Here is an 18,778-nt window from a genome sequence, read left to right as displayed (position 1 = left end):
ACTGCCATATGATCAAGCAATTTCACTTCTGGGCATTTGTCCATAGAAAACAAAAACACTAATCTGGAAAACATTTGCCCACCAACGTTCACTGCAACATTATATACAAGAGCCAAGATATGGAAGCAACTTAAGTGTCCACTGACGGATGAATGGATAAAAAAAATCAAAACAAAACCGGTATACATATATACAATGAAATGTTAGCCATTAAAAAAGAATGAAATCTTGCTATTTGTCATGGGTCTTGGGGGTATTATGCTACGTGAAACTGTGAGAGAAAGAAAAATACCGTATGATTTCACTTATGTGTGGAATCTAAAAAACAGAACAAATGAGCAAACAGTACAGAAGCAGATCCACAGATACAGAAGAAGACAGGCGGCCGCCTGAGTGGGATGGGGTGGGGGGCTGTGAGCAAAACAGGCGAGGCAGATAAAGAGGCACAAAGTGCAGCTGCAAAACAAACAGGCAACGGGATGACAGGTTCAGCGCCGGGAACACAGTCAATAACACTGTGACAGCTTCGTATGGGGACAGACGGTGACTGTGGCGACTGTTCCGTGAGGTACAGAACTATCACACCACCACGCTGTCCCCCACGCAGGGCTGCACAGCCATCACACCGCGATCTAAAGTACAGAAAATACAAGCGACCTTTATCACTACACAATAACTGACACATCAAACTGATACTGTGTGAATAATGCTGCTGATTCTTAACAAGGCTATTATTTGAGAAGCTTACTTCACCGAAATTTAATAGTTTTTTAATGCTTTGTTTTCAAGTCAAACCACAGGTACCTGTTTTTTTCTTAAATATGTTATTTTTCCAGTTTCTCCTAAACAATCAGAACAAATACTTATTTCTTGAAGTAAATGATGTATCTTTACAGAAATTTTCCTCACATTCAAGCTTCCTTTCACACTATTTCATTGTCTAAATTTAAATCTCTTGCCAGATACATTCATTAACATCTATCTCAAAGGATATTCTAACAGTAAAATTATTATTAAATAATAGCAACTGTTACTCTCAATGTTTTACTTGGTTTGTGTGGCAAGATACATTCCTAAACAAACACAGATATTTCAGTTTAATTCACATAAATTTTTTTATTTTTTTGCTTTATGCAGTCAATTTTTATGCTGCTTTTAAAGGGAGAGAAAATTCTATACAGAATGGTTAGTGGCACAATAGTGGCTTTAAGACTATAAATTTTTAAATGTTGCAGCACATCCCTACTGCCTTCATAATTCATATGCCTTCATAATTCATATAGTTCCATGTGCCACATAAGAAAATCAATTTAAATACACAGTTAGTACCCTGTTCTTGGTGATTAATCACTACTTCTTTCTGTAAGTTTAAGCAGGAAAACTGGAATATACAGCTAGTTAAACTTTTCAGTAACTAAACAGCTTAGTTTCTATACTGTAAGGGAAAGAGAGCTCTTTCCTTAATGATTTTTATATTTTCTAATCCATTGTACAGACATATTTTTCAGTGAAAAAAACGAACCAATAACACGAGAAAAAATAAAAGTCACTGTGCCAATATCAGAACACAGAGAAAGGGCCTGAAAAAGGCCTCACTGTGCAAGGGCTGCTAGAAAAACATGTGCAAACCCACTGGCATGCTTCTTATTCATAGGTATCCTCTTATTTTTCATCTGGGCACAAGTATTCACTGAAGGCTCTACAGTCTGACACTGTGACTGAGCCCCAAACCCAACAGACAGCCCAGAGCCTCGAGGGACGTGTGTTCACCTCAACCCTACTACTTTTATGGAAAAAAAAAAGAGGCACACAACGTTCCTGTTGCATTGTCAATATCTGTACTGCCACTGCCACGGTCTTTACATTTCCCACCTTTTAATTCATCACCTCCAATGGGAGAGGTCAAGTTGTTTAATGTAACAGGTAGAACGGTTTTCAAACTTGGTCTAAATCTTGACTTATCAGTATTTAAAAAGCTCATATGTTATTTGGAATGCTTGCGATGTCTTACTAGCAAACAAGAAAAGCAAGGGAAATGAAACGTGAGGCGGAACCTTGAATTCTCTGATGTCCAGCACAGCGTACGCGTGTGTGGGGACCAGGCCCCACTTCTCGCCTTCAGCCTCGGTCATCACTCCAGTGGATGCAGTAATGAGGACGTCTCCTTTGTGAAATCTGGAATGGACCCAACAGATCAACAACCAAAGGTAAACACATCCGTACCTCAGATTACACCATCTTTCCTTTACATCAAAATTTCCACCAAGTGGAAATCTTTTCTAAAACAGGCTATTTTCAACACCCACCAGAGAAGTACATTTTTATTTTACAGCAAATCAGAAAAAACTATCACATTTATTTCTTTTCCCTCCCAGTTTTAGACAAACTAATTCTCAGAAACCTATCAATGAAGAAAAATAAATGCTAAATTTTCAAATGATTTACAAATAAAGGTGAAGATGGAAAATACCAAATGCATTTCTCCCAAAACTGTATAATTTTCTTCGTCAAATCACTGAGCTTTCTGGTTTCAAGACTGAATGTGTATTACTGTACAGACAGTTTTCCAGCTCTTCACATGGATGATCCATTTAAGGCGTAAGCTATCTTTATGTTCTCACCCTCCTCTTTTCCCACCTTCCCTCAAATTGGTAAGTACTCAGGAAGTACAAAATAGTCTTTCCAATATTCCTTTATCCAAATGTTTTGGATTATCTACCATCTGGATTAATTGCAAGTGTCTCTGAGGGCTGGCTGGAGCGAGTGCATCAAGTGAGTATTTTAAAAACACAACTTCCCTAATAACTGAGAATGACAGCCTCTGCAGTATCCATTCTCAACAAGACATGAAGCGCTTAAATGGCCTCTTTTAGTACAAAAGAGAGAGAGAGAAGTGTTTACCTTTGGTAAAGCATTCGGAAAGAATTATCCTTGCTGAAAGTCTGGCTGTCTGAATGCATGGCGATCCTTTCTGGTATCCACCCAGTCAGGGCATGAAGATCAATGTTCTGCAACATAAACCCAGTTAGGACTGTCACTGTGGTTTTCAAGCTCCTAAATAAGTCCCCAGGGTACGCTATTAAATCTCACTGATCTGATATGATGACTCTGATAGGAATAAATCAGAAGGTAGTAAATTGTTTTCTATCCGTATCAATCTCTTGTATGCGTATGCTCAGCCGTGTCCGACTCTTTGCGACCCTACGGACTGTAGCCCGCCAGGCTCCTCGGTCCACGGGATTTTCCAGGCAAAAATACTGGAGTGGGTTGCTATTTCCCTCTCCAGGGATAATAAATCTTTTATTATTGGGTGGGTTGCATTTTCCTTCTTCAGAAAAATAAACCTCTTACTTAACTCAAATTCCCTTCTGGATTTAAGCACAAGCCTGTCTTTTCCTCACATTCTCTGCTGCTTTTCCAGAATACATTTACTGATATATCTGATGAAAACTCAAAACATTTAATAGGAAAAACTGCTTTGATGATGATGATGACAGTTGACTCGGTAAATCAACAGGCAATGGATGAGAAAGCTAAACTAAAAATATTTGAAGGACAGAGAAACTGAACATGGAGGCTGGGAAGAAATTTGTTAACATCCTTCTACCTTTAACTATGACCTATATATTCTTTGATTAGCATTATAAGCAGCAGCAGGATGAAGGAGGCCAGGCACTGGGCTAGGATACTAACCAGGACTGAGTAATAGGTGATTTGCATATATTACTTCATTTAATCTTTATAGTTCTTGAGAGGTGGGTATTATCCTCATGTTACAGACAAGCAAAGAAGCTAAGAAAGGGTAAACACCTTTTCTAAGGCCACAGGCTCATCAGTGTTATAATTTAAAGTCATGCTAGTCTGAAGAATTTCTGGCGTAAGGCTGTAGTTGACAACTAAAGGACACTGGCAGATACCTTGATTTTACAGATAAAGTTGTGTTAAGGTTGGGAAAAACTAACCCCAAAGTCCTTGAGCCTGAATTTATATATTAAAAAAAAAACCACAGAAGGATGACAATATGAACCATCCCTTTGATTTGAGAGGTTCTTTGGAAAGGTACACTACATTTATTTGGCCCTGTATCCCACCAGAACAGTAGACACATACACTTCAGGCTTTCCTGAATACTAAATCTACACAACGTGCAAATAATCTTACAAAAGAAAACATGTACTCCCATAACAACTGGCTGGTCAATATTTTTCAGGGGCTGATAATGTTTTCATTTAAACCAAATACATCATCTACAATCTTTCAAACTTAGAATAATCGTATTAGGTAGCATAAGCCTGTGTCTGGATCATCTTATTACTCACTGAATTGGATCCTGGGAAATCATATCCTCCCATGACTTTCATGTATGCCTTTTCTATGAGAGAAACCCATAATTCACTTTTGTTGTTAGAATAGGAACAGAGCAATTCTCCTTTGTGATCAACAGGTAACTGGTCATCAATTATCACCTGGAGAAAGAGAACATTAACTTCTTTGGGTGGTACAAAATATCTTAAAATCTTTTCTATCAAAAAACTTCCACACCTCTTATACTGAATAAAATAAAAGGCATGCTATGTCAATTACTAAGTTAATGGTAGTTTCATATTTCTGGAAACTGATCAATTATAAAATGTTTTGTGATGCCTTTCTTAAGGTTTACAACTTAATCTTCCTCTCAGGTATTAACCTGGAGCCAATTGGTTGGAAAATGTTATGGATCTACCAACAAAATTATTAGGGATTCTAGAAATGTACTTTATATCTAAAATGATTTACAAAAGGACCTCTCACTACTAAGGGAAATAACAACAGTACCCTAAATCTGCAAAAAGATTCATGCTATACTTAGTAGTAAAACATTATGACTAAATAATACATTTAAATAATATAGAAGCAGAGAAATAATCACCAAAAACATGCAGCCTCTAATTCACATTATAGAGTGATTTGGGAAACAAGAGAATAAAAAGAATTTTGATTTATTAATAGAGAAACTATGCAACTGCATTTTGAAAGATTCTTTAAACCAGAGATTATTTACAAATTATAGTTCAGGAAAACCATTCTCAATAATTCTGTTTAGTCCTTAAGAAATTAACTAGAGCAATCATTCTGAAAGGTTGTTCTCAGACAACATCACCACCATCACCTAGAAACCTGTTAGATATGCAAATTCTGGCCCTTCTGCAGACCTACTGAATCAGATGCTTTGGGGGTGGAGCCAGGAATCTTTCTTAACAAGCACTCCAAATGATTCTGTGCACCCCAAAGTTTGATTCTTATTCAACTAGAGAGTAACTTCTAAGCTTCCCACACTAGAATCAGTGTGGAATCTTGTTTAAATGTGTATTCTGATTCAGCAGGTCCAGGATGAGGCCCAAGTTCAGAAATTCTAACAAATTCCTATGTGCATGAATGCTAAGTCACTTCAGTCGTGTCCAATTATTTGCAATGTCCTCTGTCCATGGGACTCTTCAGGCAAAAATACTGGAGTGGGTTGCCATGCCCTCCTCCATGGGTCTTCCCGACCCAGGTAGTCAAACCCATGTCTCTTACGTCTCCTACATTGGCAGGCGAGTTGTTTACCACCAGCACCACCTGGGAAGCCTAGCAAATTCCCAAGCAATACTAATGTTGATCCCTGGACTTAATGAGCTGACAGGAGCTAGAGAATCCTAACAATGCAAGGCCCTTACAACATCGTTCGGAATCCTTAAGAGAAAGATTTGCAATTTAAAACTATGTATATATTTCACAAAGGAAAACAATATTAAAGGTGTCTTACACCTCGATTTACACACATAAATTATTCTAATGGACTTAGTGTGTCTGATATCTTTTTAATCAAAAAGGTAATAAATGACCACCAGATTAAAATTCATTTTAAGGATAAGCAAACATTAGCTCAATGCTACTTCTTGGAGCTTTCTATAAATTTTCCCAAACTCATTTTTAAAAGACTTTATGCTTGCCATGATTTTTTATTTTTAATTATTATTGATGATGTTATTGGTAGTAATATGTATAATATCACAGAGTCAAAATCAACTAAACTGACTTTTTAAATGTTTACATAAATAACATTTCTTAATGACTCTACTTAAGATTCAAAGGTAGGGAAGAAAGAAGGGGTTGATATGGAGAGAAACGTTATTCACCTTTCTGGGCACACCATTGAGGTGAAGTTTTACCATATACTTTCCACAAGGATTGTACTCTGGCTCACCATCCTTATTCTGAGGATAAATTATGCTTTAGTAAGGGAAAGAAATGGTGAAATACCAACGTTAATATTCAATATAAACTACTAAGCAGAATATTAATTTTATTTAGACATATGCTATTGTCTTAGTAATTTTACAAAAATAAATGTAAGAATATTTGTCTATAATAGACCTGTAATGGAAAAAGAATTTCATCTCAAAGTTTTTATTTAATATAAATAAATGAAGACAGTGTCTTATGAGATCATACAATAGGGCATACATTTCATAATATTCTTAAAAATGCTCATTTTTAATTATATCCTCCAATAAATTTTCTAGTAAGTGGATATATTTTAAACTAGTTAAAATAATCTACTATTGGCTCTAAAACATAAAGAGACCATTTCAGTTAACCACAACTAAGGAAACTGTAACTCTGACATAAAGTTAGCAGAGTGCTGATAGAGCAACAAAAGTATCTAGTAAGATACTCGCAGAAACTATCAGTATCAATTTTCTTTCTCAAACTGCATAGGATTTATTTACAAGCTTTGTTTATCCAAGATGGCAAATGACTTGAAACTGAGGTCTGTATCTATTTACCTTTGTTCTTTCAGGACTTAACAAAAACTCAGGAAAAGCTGTACAAAAAAATTATAATGCTTAATTTTTATAATGAATAATTTTAAGCTAATAAAACTTCCAAAAATTGAAAGAAAAAGGATTTCATGGTAACATTTCAGTACATTGTTCTAGCCAACAAAAATATTACATATATTATGTTATACTATATTACAGACCTATATAATGCTGTATTATATATATTATGTTTTATATTAATGTCTTATTTAACCCATTAAAAACATTATCTCAATAAATGATATAAAACTTTGAGACATTTTCCAATAGATATTTTTTGTGTGTGTTGTTTTCAAAATCTTATCCATTTTACACTTATAGCCTATCCATATTCACTAGCTCATTTCAAGAGTGTAATATCCACATGAGAATTGTGGCTACTATATAGTACAGTCAAATTATAAATATGATATGATTTTAATTTGACCAATCTCATTTATTTCATTTATATTATTCTAACTATATGTGCATATGTTCTTAGATTGTCTTAGCAAATCCTTCCACATTCACAAACCATCTGCTTGACACTCAAAGGCCGTAACAGTTCTAAGTGATATGCCTTTTCTGTGCAGACAAAGCCTAAGCTTCTATTTCCAAGTAAGATTCCATGAAAAGGGCTAAAGGGACAAATATAAAATCTTACCTGGTAATCAACTTCTTATTAAATCGTCTTTCATAAGCTGCACTGATGGCCAGTGATGCCACAAAAGAACAATCTGATACTATTGTCTGTTAATAAAAATTATTACTACATTCATTTACTCATGCAATTTCAACATTACCACAGTATTTAAGCATTCCATCTAGAGCCTTTTTATACAATATCTTGACTGCTGCTTGAATAGGAAAATAATAAATAGAAATGCCATAGTGCCAACTAACACATACTTTGTTTGTACAAATCCCAGGAAAAACAAGTATTTCAATTAAATTACTTTAGAATAATTAAATTTGCATGATGTATTCTTACATGAATAAAAGCAAACTCAATTGAATTACATTTTTTAATGACAAAAAATTACAAGCATTTTTTAAAAGTTGGTTAATTACAATATGACAAATTAAAATCAATACACACATCAAAAAATTTGAATCACGGTATTTCAGGAGCATTATTTTCATACTAATGTGAAAAAAATCTATGACTGCAGGGCTAATATGTCATTAATAAAGTTTACAATCAAGTCATAGAGTTGTTCTGCCACTGAAGTGTTTTAAATAAGCCCAATACCTTTCTATCTGCTCTATTTATTCTCTCATCAAATATAAAATTCCGATTCTCAATTATTCTTATCTGCAAGCATATATCAATAGAGTGCACAAAAATCTATTTAACTGTTCAAGAGTTATTACATCTCAGTATGTCTAAGTCAAATGCGAGACGAATAATTTCTCCAATCATACTAATGCATATGAATAAATAAAAATCTAAAAAAAAGAGGCAAATGTATATTCAAATAACTTTAAAATGTTAGCTTTTCATGTAAAGTTATACAAAATATATGTTTACCTGCTTTATGCTGAAACTAGACACTGTATAAATCATCGTAGGGTTGTTGGTGAGGTCTTCCGGTCGTACCCACTTAGAAAATGTAGCTTTTTGTTTAGGTGATAATGGTAACTTGCCACATCTATCACTGAGGTGATGATAAAAATTTAATAATAATAATAAAATTAACCTTAAAAAATGACTTAAAAACAAGATTAAATTTCCCAGGGAATTTATTTTGGTATAGTGATCACAGCTATATAGCGAATTCTAAAAACACTCTCTGGTCAAATTTGGCCTTTTACATTTGATCTTGAATCCAACCTGATTACCACCTCAATTTAAAAAAAGGGCACAGATAACTGACAACAGAAGAGCAATTAAACACTTTTATATTTATTTTAAGAATGTAATTTCAGAGTTAAATTTAGCATGGTTATATTCAAGAAATTCAAATTCCATTTCAATAAAATGGAGCCATTTGATTCATTCAAAAGAAGCAAGGAAGCTACAGATCTTTATGTTGATTCTTGACAAACTCATCTCTGCAGGACTAATAATGAGAATACCTAGTTACTGAGTAACGCAGAGGTGGCAACAGTGGTAAAGAATCTGCCTGCCAGCGCAGGAGATGCAAGAGATGCGGGTTTGATCCCTGGGTAAAGAATATCTCCTGGAGTAGGAAATGGCAACCCACTCCAGTATTCCTGCCCGGAGCATTTCATGGACAGAGGGGCCTGGCAGGCTACAATCCATGGGGATTACAAAGAGTCAGACACGACTGAGCATGTACCCACACACCAAACATGTGCTAGGCATCACACAAAATATTGTACATATTTTATTCATTTGATCTTCAAAACAATTCTATTAGAGCAAACTTTTTAGAAAAAGTTTTAAGTGATCAAATAATCTGTGGCACTGCTGAGCTAAGACACAGAAGAAAGGGTATCTGATTCCAGGTCTTTGGTGCCAAATCCAGCATCTTATCCGTTACTCTCTACTCAAAATGTGTAGGGAATACACGTGAAGTATTTCTCTATAATTAATGTACGGCACAAAAGTTTAAGTCTGCCATTCTTCAAAGTGCTTCTAGAGCAAGGGCAATAAATCTGGTTTTGAAAGATTTATAGGATGATATAAGGTGAATGATACATAACCTGAAAAAAATATGTGTTTTTAAAAACACAATGTTGACAGACATTAGGAACAAGAGGGTTTTGTGGTGATGTGTGATCTGAAAACTCCTGAAGTATTTTTTCTTTTTTTTCCATTGGAAGGACACCTCTAAACCTTTAATAAGCCAGTATTTGCTGGAAATCTCTTAGAGCATAATACGGTATATAACACTTCTCAAACTTTTTTGGTGATCACCTCATATGTCGCACAGAACCACTAGCATTCTAGGCAGCACTTTGTACCTGTATAGAATCAGGACCTGACTGCTAACATGCAGTGAGCTGAACGAATTTAGAAGAATCTAAGAACAGCCATCACAAAAGTTTGAGGAGAAAAAATAAGGCTGACTCAAATCTATAATCTAATTACTCAATATTATTAACCTACCAATATGAACCAAATTCAGTAAATCCAAGACTCCTTAACACTTGTTCTCTCAAAAGTCACCACTGAATTACTAAATTTTTCTTACAACTTTGAAATATTTAGAATACTTTATAATTTATAATACATGGCCAGAAAAGAAAAAAAAAATTAGTCATCCAATCTTTCTAAAAAAGATTAGATAAAGCTCAACATTCAAAAAACTAAGATCATGGCATCTGGTCCCATCACTTCATGGCAAATAGATGGGGAAACTGTGGAAACAGTGTTAGACTTTATTTTGGGGGCTCCAAAATCACTGCAGATGGTGATTGTAGCCATGAAATTAAAAGACACTTACTCCTTGGAAGCAAAGTTATGACCAACCTAGACAGCATATTAAAAAGCAGAGACATTGCCAACAAAGGTCCGTCTAGTCAAGGCTATGGTTTTTCCAGTAGTTATATGTGGATGTGAGAGCTGGCCTATAAAGAAAGCTGGGCGCCAAAGAATTGATGTTTTTGAAGTGTGGTGTTGGAGAAGACTCCTGAGAGTCCCTTGGACTGCAAAGAGACCCAATCAGTCCATCCTAAAGGAGATCAGTCCTGGGTGTTTATTGGAGGGACTGATGTTGAAGCTGAAACTCCCAATACTTTGGCCACCTGATGTGAAGAGCTGACTCATTGGAAAAGACCCTGATGCTGGGAAAGATTGAGGGGCAGGAGGAGAAGTGGACGACAGAGGATGAGATGGTTGGATGGCATCACCAACTCAATGGACATGGGTTTGGCTGGACTCTGGGAGTTGGTGATGGACAGGGAGGCCTGGCGTGCTGTGGTTCACAGGGTTGCAAAGAGTCGGACATGAATGAGCGACTGAACTGAACTGAACTGAATTTTTCTAACCAAAGATTCATACACTGGGGAGCTTTTTTGCCATCAGTCTGCTATCTTTGAATTTTAAAATGTTTACTGTTACTATTTCTTCTGATTATTCTGTGAAATAATCCAGAAAACAAGAAAGGAAAAATCTTGCCAGTTAGAGCATTTAATTTTACTTGATTTTTCTTAAAATTTAACTACCTTGGTAAGCATTCACTGAGCACTGCCTCGTGGGACACCGTGTAGGGAGATGCTTTCTGTCCTCATGGAGCCCAGGATCCCATGTGCAGGACAAGCAGAGAGCAAGGGGTCACACACAACGTAAAACCCCAGCTCTGCCAGTGAAGTCGCTCACTTGTGTCTGACTCTTTGCAACCCCATGGACTGTAGCCTACCAGGATTCTCCATCCATGGGATTTTCCAGGTAATTAGGGAAGTTACATTTTAATAACTGTTGTAAGACAGTTATAATGTTTTGATAGTTATAAGACAGTTATATTTTTAATTACAGTGTAAGCATTTTCCCGTGTTACTTAATTTCTTGAAAACTTGATTGTTCATGAGTGTATACAATTCTTTCTAGGGACATTCTGTTGTATGAGCACTAAAAACATGATTTATCTTCATCTGTTACACAAAGATTGGAGCTACAAGTTTGTACTCTACTTGGATATTACCATTTAAGAGCATCCTAGAATAACTGATTCACATCTTCATAAGTAGAATAATATTGCTAACTATTTTTTTATATAAATCTTTGACTAGATCTGTAAATACTTTTTAAAATTGGTTTCTTGAAGTGAAATCACTGGTCAAACATTTTTAAAGTATTTGAAATGTACAGCTAAATTATATAATTTAGTATTCAGCAAGATAGTTATTTCCTAACAGTTTATTCTTATTACAAAGTGCTTTCTACAGAACAAGCACCACTGTAAGTGCTTTACATTTTATTAACTCATTTAATCATCACAGTAACACCAGAAGGTAGATGCTATTATTAAAGTCTGAAGCAGATTACAAAGCTTGCATGGTGTCCCAGAGGATATGCCGCTGGACAGCATGGGCCTGGAATCTGTGCCCTTAATGTTAGGGCTATAAGCGTCTTGGATACAAGCATTCCCTAGATCCAGATCAACCACTGGCATCACATAGGTGCAGGTGCCTGAGTGAAACCTTATGCTGGTAACTTACTGGCCTTGAGATGTCTACCTTCTGCCCATCCAAGAACGACAAACACTAGAAGTGTGAGAGCAGGTCTTCTGTTTTTATAGTCTTTATGTATTCTGCACACAATAAGCATTCAATTCCCTGATGCTTTCCGATAATAAATAGGCTAATGGCAGAAATTTCAAAAAATAAAAGTGTTTTAAAAAGTAAATCACTTAATTTTGCTGCTTAGAGATAACCACTGTAAACATTTTGACCTATCACTTTACATCATTTCATTCTATATATCTATAAATACATGAAAAAAATAAAATTTGGATATTATATATTTATAATTTTCCATCTTTTAAAATTTTTATATTACAAACATTTCCCCTATATTTTTCAAAGGGTTATTTTTTTGCGGATAACATAATATGTAACAGAATAATATGAACACGCCATTGTTCTGCTATTACTGGATACCAAGTTGGTTTTAATAATTTTTTGCTGTAACAAACACTCTGATAAGCGCTCTTATGATAGACATCTTTGGCCCAATTTTAATTTCCTTAGGATGACTAGAACCTGGGAGTCCTGAAACAATGATTTTAAGGTTCCTGACATAAGCTGCCACTGTCCTGGAAGGCTATGCTAACACCTTCATAATGAACCCTGTTTCTGAACTGGATCTTCTTGTGAACAACAAGCCTGTCATTTCTCTTCACCTTGCATTCAATGCCTTGGCTGACTTGCAATTCTGTCACAAATTAGATGAATATTTACTCACTGCTTCCTTCTCTTGTACTGGGATCCATGTTAGACACTATGAGCATAACCTCAGCCTAAAGAAGACCCACAAGTCCTGTCACCAGGAAAAGGGCAGAGGCACTCTTGCCATGTGGTCCCACCTCCTTCCCTCAGCCTTGTCTCTTTTCCAATCAGAATTTTTATTACAAATTTTAATTTTAAGGCTATGGATTTAATTGGACTTAAGCAGATGGCAAAAGTACTGAAAAATTAAAACAATTTTGAAAGCAAGAACTGCAATAGTGCTTACTTACCAGAAAGGCATTGGATAAGCAAAACGTTCCCTCAGATCAATGCTCATGAAAGGAACATATTCAATACCATTTATTTTTGATGTTGTCCTATTAAAAAATAAGAAAAAAATCTAAAGTAAATGTCAAGTCAACCTTAATCACCAATTTTATTTAAACTCCTTAAAATTTAAGTGACAAGGTATGGTATTGTAATAAAATTAAACTGATAATTTCATGTAATGTTAACTTTATTTGAGCAAAATTTTCATGAAATAGTGGAATACCAAAAAACAATTAATCCAATTTAATTCCAACGTTATTCTTTTGAGACTACCATCCTTTACAACAAAACAACTGTTTCAAAACAGGCTTACACCAGAGGCAATGAAATTGTCCCCAGGACACAAAGCGAGTTGCATCCTCAGCCTAAAGAAAGCAAGCAATTGCCTAGTTACTTGGTTATTTGAGGATTCAAAGGATTCTTGGATATAAATTCTTTATATGTTCTGGTTATGAGACTAAGGAATGGGTAGTGACAAAGAAAGAGGCACATGTATCAGTTACGGCCTCTTGACAAATTTAAGAAATGTGGCTTGTGGCAGCTTTGTATATTCTCTTCCTATTTTCTGTCACATGTTTATTTGTACATATTAGCTATTTCCTTCTGTCCCTTCCCCGCATTTTATTTAGGAGGAGTGGCAGAGTAACTTCACAATTTAGCCTCCAGGTAAGAATATACAGTGGGACTATGACTGAATTTGAGGGCTAGTTAACACATGAATAACATTTGTGTGTATCCTCATCTTGAGATGGGGAGAGCTTTTCACTTGTATGGAGGACAGCTGCGTCCTGTTAGGTACAAACTCAGAGCTGTTCTGTAGTAGTGTGGGATTTCAAACGTGTAGAAGGGAGCACGTGGACGCTGAGTAGCCACAGTGCTGGACAGGTATTAGCTTGTGTCTCTTTTTGTCCCGCTTTGTGTTGTGCAGTTTCAAAAGCAATTTTTTCTAGGCAGATAGCACCATTTTTTCTAGGAGAGGAACTGAAACTTCAGCAGGAAAAGAGAAAAATGCCCTCAGGTGGCTGCTACAGAGGAAGGAACCGTTCCAGCACAACTACAGGAGACTAACAGAAAGAGCAACTTGACAACACACGCAGCTCTAAGCTGGGTGACGTTCAGAGCCCAGGTGAGGAGCAGCCGCACTGGCTCAGGATGCGATCAAAGGTTTCCACAATCTTGTTCTTTTGCATTTTTAATATCCCCTGGAGCTGCTTCCAGACACTGAGTTGGCTTCCCAGCCCAGGGGTTGGCAAACTTTTTCTGTAAAGGGCCAGACACTATATAGTTTTGGCTCTGCAATGAGGTCTCTGTCACATATCCTGGCTCTTTTTGCTTTCTTTTTTGCAACGCTTTTAAGAAATATACAACGGTATTCAAAGCTTATGGCTGCCCTTTGCTGACCGGCCTAGACTGCTGTTTCAAGGTAGCAATTAGGGCTCTGGTCACAAGGCTGCAGAGGTGATGAAAGGGCTGCCACAGTTCTACTCTGCCCCTAAAATTATTCAACACTTGGTTGAATACTGAATGTTGAAAATTATTCAACAACATTCAATTAATGTTGAAAATTATTCAACGCTTTGAAGAGTGTTAAGATTTTCAGAAAAAAAAATACATCTAGAGGAAATGCGAATACCAAAATATATTAAGAACAAATTTCAAACATTTCAAGTTGTGACTGTGTGACAGTTTATAATTACATGATAATGGCGTGACACATTACAACAAAGATGTATGACTCATCAAACCTAACAAGCATAACGTTATCTGCACTGATGTTAACAAAATTGTTCATTACAACAAATCATAAACCGATTTACCTGAGAACTTCTATTTCTTCTGCTGTGTATCTCTGTCCCTGTGCGTCACATGACTGAGGACTTATAAACGGCTGAGGTCTTTCAAGGAAGGGATTAGTTCCTAGTGGAAAGTGTGTTCTTGTTGGAGGTGGCTTTGGCTTTGTATTTGTTGCCTTGATTTTGCATGACTGCTTCGTTAAAGGCTCGCTCAATGCTTCTGCTCTATAATAGAGGTACAAAAATACCATTCTAGTTTTTCTCCTCACATTTAAGCTCTTCAGAACACAGTATTTACTTTGAGAACAGTCAAGCATCCCTAAGGTAAAATTACCATCTAAAATTCTTACATTCTAGTCAATAGTTCACTACTTAAGCTACTCTCAGAGGTAAGATATTTTTGCAAACATTTTATTGGCAACACTAATTTAGCACTTAGAGCATTATCAGAGCCTATGAAAGGTAAGGGGTATATAAGAATGTATAGAACAATCCCTACTCTCAAGGTACTCCTAGGTTTGCAGGGAAAGACAGTTGCATCAGAAGTGGGATGTGAGGCTGGAAGCATTCCACGCAGGTGAATGCACAGCAGAAGTTACTAACTTAATGATAGGAAGAGGGCAAGTCAGGGAGTGTTTTTTCAAACTGACATTTGAGCTGCACTCAGCATTGAACTCTGAGTTGACCTGGGGAGCTAGGAAGGTTCTAAGTAGAGAGAAGAGCATGAGCAAATGCGCAGATCTGTGAAACAGTGGAGGGAGTTACAGTGATTTCAAAAGAACATAGGGAGCCCCTGTGAACAGTGCACAAGCGAGGAAACGAGGCCAGGGGCAGGGACTGGATCACGGAAGACCTCACTTGGCATTTAAGGGCTTTTGGACTTTGTCCTGTCAAAGAACTAATAAGCTAAAAGACAGAAATTTTTAATCTGAGGTCCTTATATGCGATTTCGCTGTCTTGTTAACACTCTGAAACTGTATACAGATAAAAATGTCATGCTATCTTCTCCCTAGAGTGTATCCATTCTTCTCAACTAATCCTCACAGGAAGCGTTTGTGACTGACCCATGTCCCTGTGCTGAGGGCGCACCCAGAGAATACGAGATGAATTACCCACACAGGGAGCAGGGGCCATCCCTGATTCTGACTGGTGACAGACATCAAAGGGAGAAGCTAATGGTATGTCAAGTGCCCACAGCTTCATGAATTTGGAGAAACAAATGATGCTAGATGACAGTAATGAAAAGGAGGGGTGACCCCTATATCTCAAAGCAAAAGAAGGGCTGGGGGAAGCACAGCTCCCTAGTCTGAGCCTCAGAAGGAGATACTGTACTAATTCATGCTGTAACTATGAATGCTGTTGGGGGCCAGAGTGAGGTACTCCGCCCCTGGCAAAGGTCATGAGGAAGGAGGCTCGACATACGCAAAGGCGGGATTGAGCCTCAGGAGTCCCCCTGGAAATCCTCGAGCATCTACCCCCATAACCAGAGCCTGCCTACTTTACTACTTTGTGCTCTCACCTACACCTCTGACTTTACTGGGGGCTGTCCCCCACCAACTCTTTCGGAGAAGGAGTTAACTTAGAGCTCCAGTTAATAAAAACTTCTGGGTGTGACAAGAGTGTTTTAACCTACAAACTCCTCTGAAGGTTCTCTAGCCTGCCTGACAGGCTTGTCCAGCCACATGTGATTGCTCACAGCCTCCCAACTGTGAGAGGCACGAGATGCTTTAAACCTTCTAAAAAACAGGTTCTTTAGAGAAGTTAGAAAACTATTAGTATAAGTATAATGGGCTAATTAGAAATTGTATTGGTGAAGGGTTTTTCATTTGTTGAGCCAATGTTTACTGCTAGGTCTTCACATCCCCTGCCCTTACATACATTAATGAATATATAGAAGAAATAAGTATTAACCTTTGATATTAATCATGTTAGACCTTAAGCTAAGTAAATTCTTTCCTAAAACCCACTACACCCTCACCCTATACGAATGTAACTTTATTTGGGTGGCGTCTGTTTTAAGAATAATCACCCTTGGAGAAAAAAGTGTCCTGGTTGACTGACCACTGTCACAAGGAGGGTCATAAATTGTCAGCAGGCCCCCCTGGCCAGAAGATGATGTAACACTCCTAAGACCTCTGTATACATTTGTGTGAAGCACCTGACTTTAATAAAAGTCAGGACTGCTGTCCCCGCGTGACTTTTGTATAACATCTCAGTGTATAAAAACAGACTCTGGAAAATAAAGAATTGGGATCAGTTTCTCGAAATACTGGTCTCCCCATGTCGCTCTCTCTCTCACTCTGGCTGAGTTTCCATCTGGAGCGCGGAACCCGCCATGCTTACTAATCATGCCTGGGCTTCTAAGATCCGACCGGGAAGGCCTCAGCGTCTCCCCTCCTTCGGGAGAATGGGAGGACGCCTGCGGCCTACGTAAGTGGTGCAAGCTTCTTGTCTTGAAGTTTTATTGGTCTCCCGCGTAAACCAAGCTACTCAGCCTCTTTTCTCCATTGAATTTTCCTACTGAGCTATCCTCATTCTATTACTCTTTATATCTTTGATGAATATGTAAATAGTCGCCTAAGCCGTCTCCCCTTCGAATACCCTGGATCAGCCGGGGCTCGACCCCGGCAAATGCCATTCCACTCTTTTCCTTTGTCTATAATGCTTTGTCTGTATAAGAGGTACAATTCTCTTTGTGCAAATATACTCATCTCAATAAATATCTACTGAGCACATACTGGATGTCTGGCACTCTGCTAGGTGCTTGGTTACAGCAATGGACAAAGACAAAATTCTCTGTCCTCATGGAGCTTATATTTGGAGGGCGGGGCTTAGAAAAGACACACACACTGATAACAAATATGATAAACTGATCAATTTTATATACCTTAGAAAACAGTAAAGAGTTACGGGAAAGAATATTACAACAGAGCAAACAGGATGGAAGAGCCAGAGGAGATTTCAATTTTAAACAGAATGGTGAGCACAGGCCTTAGTGAAAAGCTGACATTCCAGCAAAGAGTTAAGGGAGCTTCACGCATGTATGATGTGGGGTATGTGAATGACTGGCTCATTCTCAACGTTACCATTTCTAGTAGTGGCTCTGGAAGGCTCTCTTCAAGCTTTCTCTTCAGAAGTTTCATATTATACAACACAAGGGAAGTCTTCCATTTTAAATACCATAACCGTTTTTAGACACAGCAAAAACTAAGAGAAACACTTCTTGACTGATTTGTTACTTTCTGAGTTTAGAGCAGGGATGAGGACACAGCGATGAATTAGCTCTCTGTTCCCCTAAGGAATTTACCATCCAATGAGCCAAAATGACATAGGGAAAAAAGCAGCAGGGAAACTAGGGAGGAGCAAATTCACGCACAGAAAGAAGGCAGACTTGCTCTGGATGTCAGGTCTGTTACCGTGAGCTCCGCGTCACACTGAAGTTACACCATATGCTGAGGGGACCAAAGCTGAGGAGCCAAACTCACCTGTCTAGTGCCTGCCGAGCCAGCTGCTTCAGCTTATTTTGCAGAGTTTTATCAGCAGTTTCATAAGACTTAAGAAAAAGAGAGACAGACATTCTGAAGCATAATTATTAATCTGCTTGATCCATGATATTTCTAAGCAAGAAAAAAATTTTACAATGCACATTATACTTCTAAAAATTATGAGAATAAACCAAGACACTTTATTTTTATCCTTAAAGGTATCACTTAAAATTGTGTTGAAACTCATCACTGAGGTAAACCCTAGGACCACTTAATGTGGACGGTGGTAAGTGGGACACAACTGAAAAATCTCGGTGTGGCAGAAGGCTGGGCGGCAGGAGCCCCGGCAGAGCAGGGTTACCGCACCAATTGAAACAGGTCAGGAGAAGACCTCAGAACTCCACTTATACGTGGAGTCTAAAAGCAAAACAGATAAACAAAATAAACCAAATGCAGACACAGAGAACACATTAGTGGATTCCAGAGGGGA

The 18,778-nt window shown here is 37.4% G+C and overlaps 1 protein-coding gene across 3 annotated transcripts in view; it reads right to left on the bottom strand.

Annotated features, from left to right (window-relative positions):
* The window catches only part of CAPN7 (calpain 7), a 51,370-nt gene that overhangs the window by 19,831 nt on the left and 12,761 nt on the right, over positions 1-18,778 (bottom strand). For all 3 annotated transcript variants that reach the window (XM_061424887.1, XM_061424903.1, XM_061424896.1), the window contains exons 4-12: positions 18,289-18,356; positions 14,828-15,028; positions 12,971-13,057; positions 8,356-8,482; positions 7,489-7,574; positions 6,159-6,252; positions 4,320-4,466; positions 2,902-3,008; positions 2,055-2,175 (exon numbers count right to left, since the gene is read on the bottom strand). In XM_061424887.1, the coding sequence (XP_061280871.1) occupies positions 2,055-2,175; positions 2,902-3,008; positions 4,320-4,466; positions 6,159-6,252; positions 7,489-7,574; positions 8,356-8,482; positions 12,971-13,057; positions 14,828-15,028; positions 18,289-18,356 (1,038 nt within the window). The remainder of the gene's footprint in view (positions 1-2,054; positions 2,176-2,901; positions 3,009-4,319; positions 4,467-6,158; positions 6,253-7,488; positions 7,575-8,355; positions 8,483-12,970; positions 13,058-14,827; positions 15,029-18,288; positions 18,357-18,778) is intronic.

This window comes from Bos javanicus, chromosome 1 (genome assembly GCF_032452875.1).
Source record: "Bos javanicus breed banteng chromosome 1, ARS-OSU_banteng_1.0, whole genome shotgun sequence".
Taxonomy (NCBI): Eukaryota; Metazoa; Chordata; class Mammalia; order Artiodactyla; family Bovidae; genus Bos; species Bos javanicus.
Note: the sequence above shows the minus strand (reverse complement) of the source record. Positions and strands in the feature narration are given on the sequence as shown.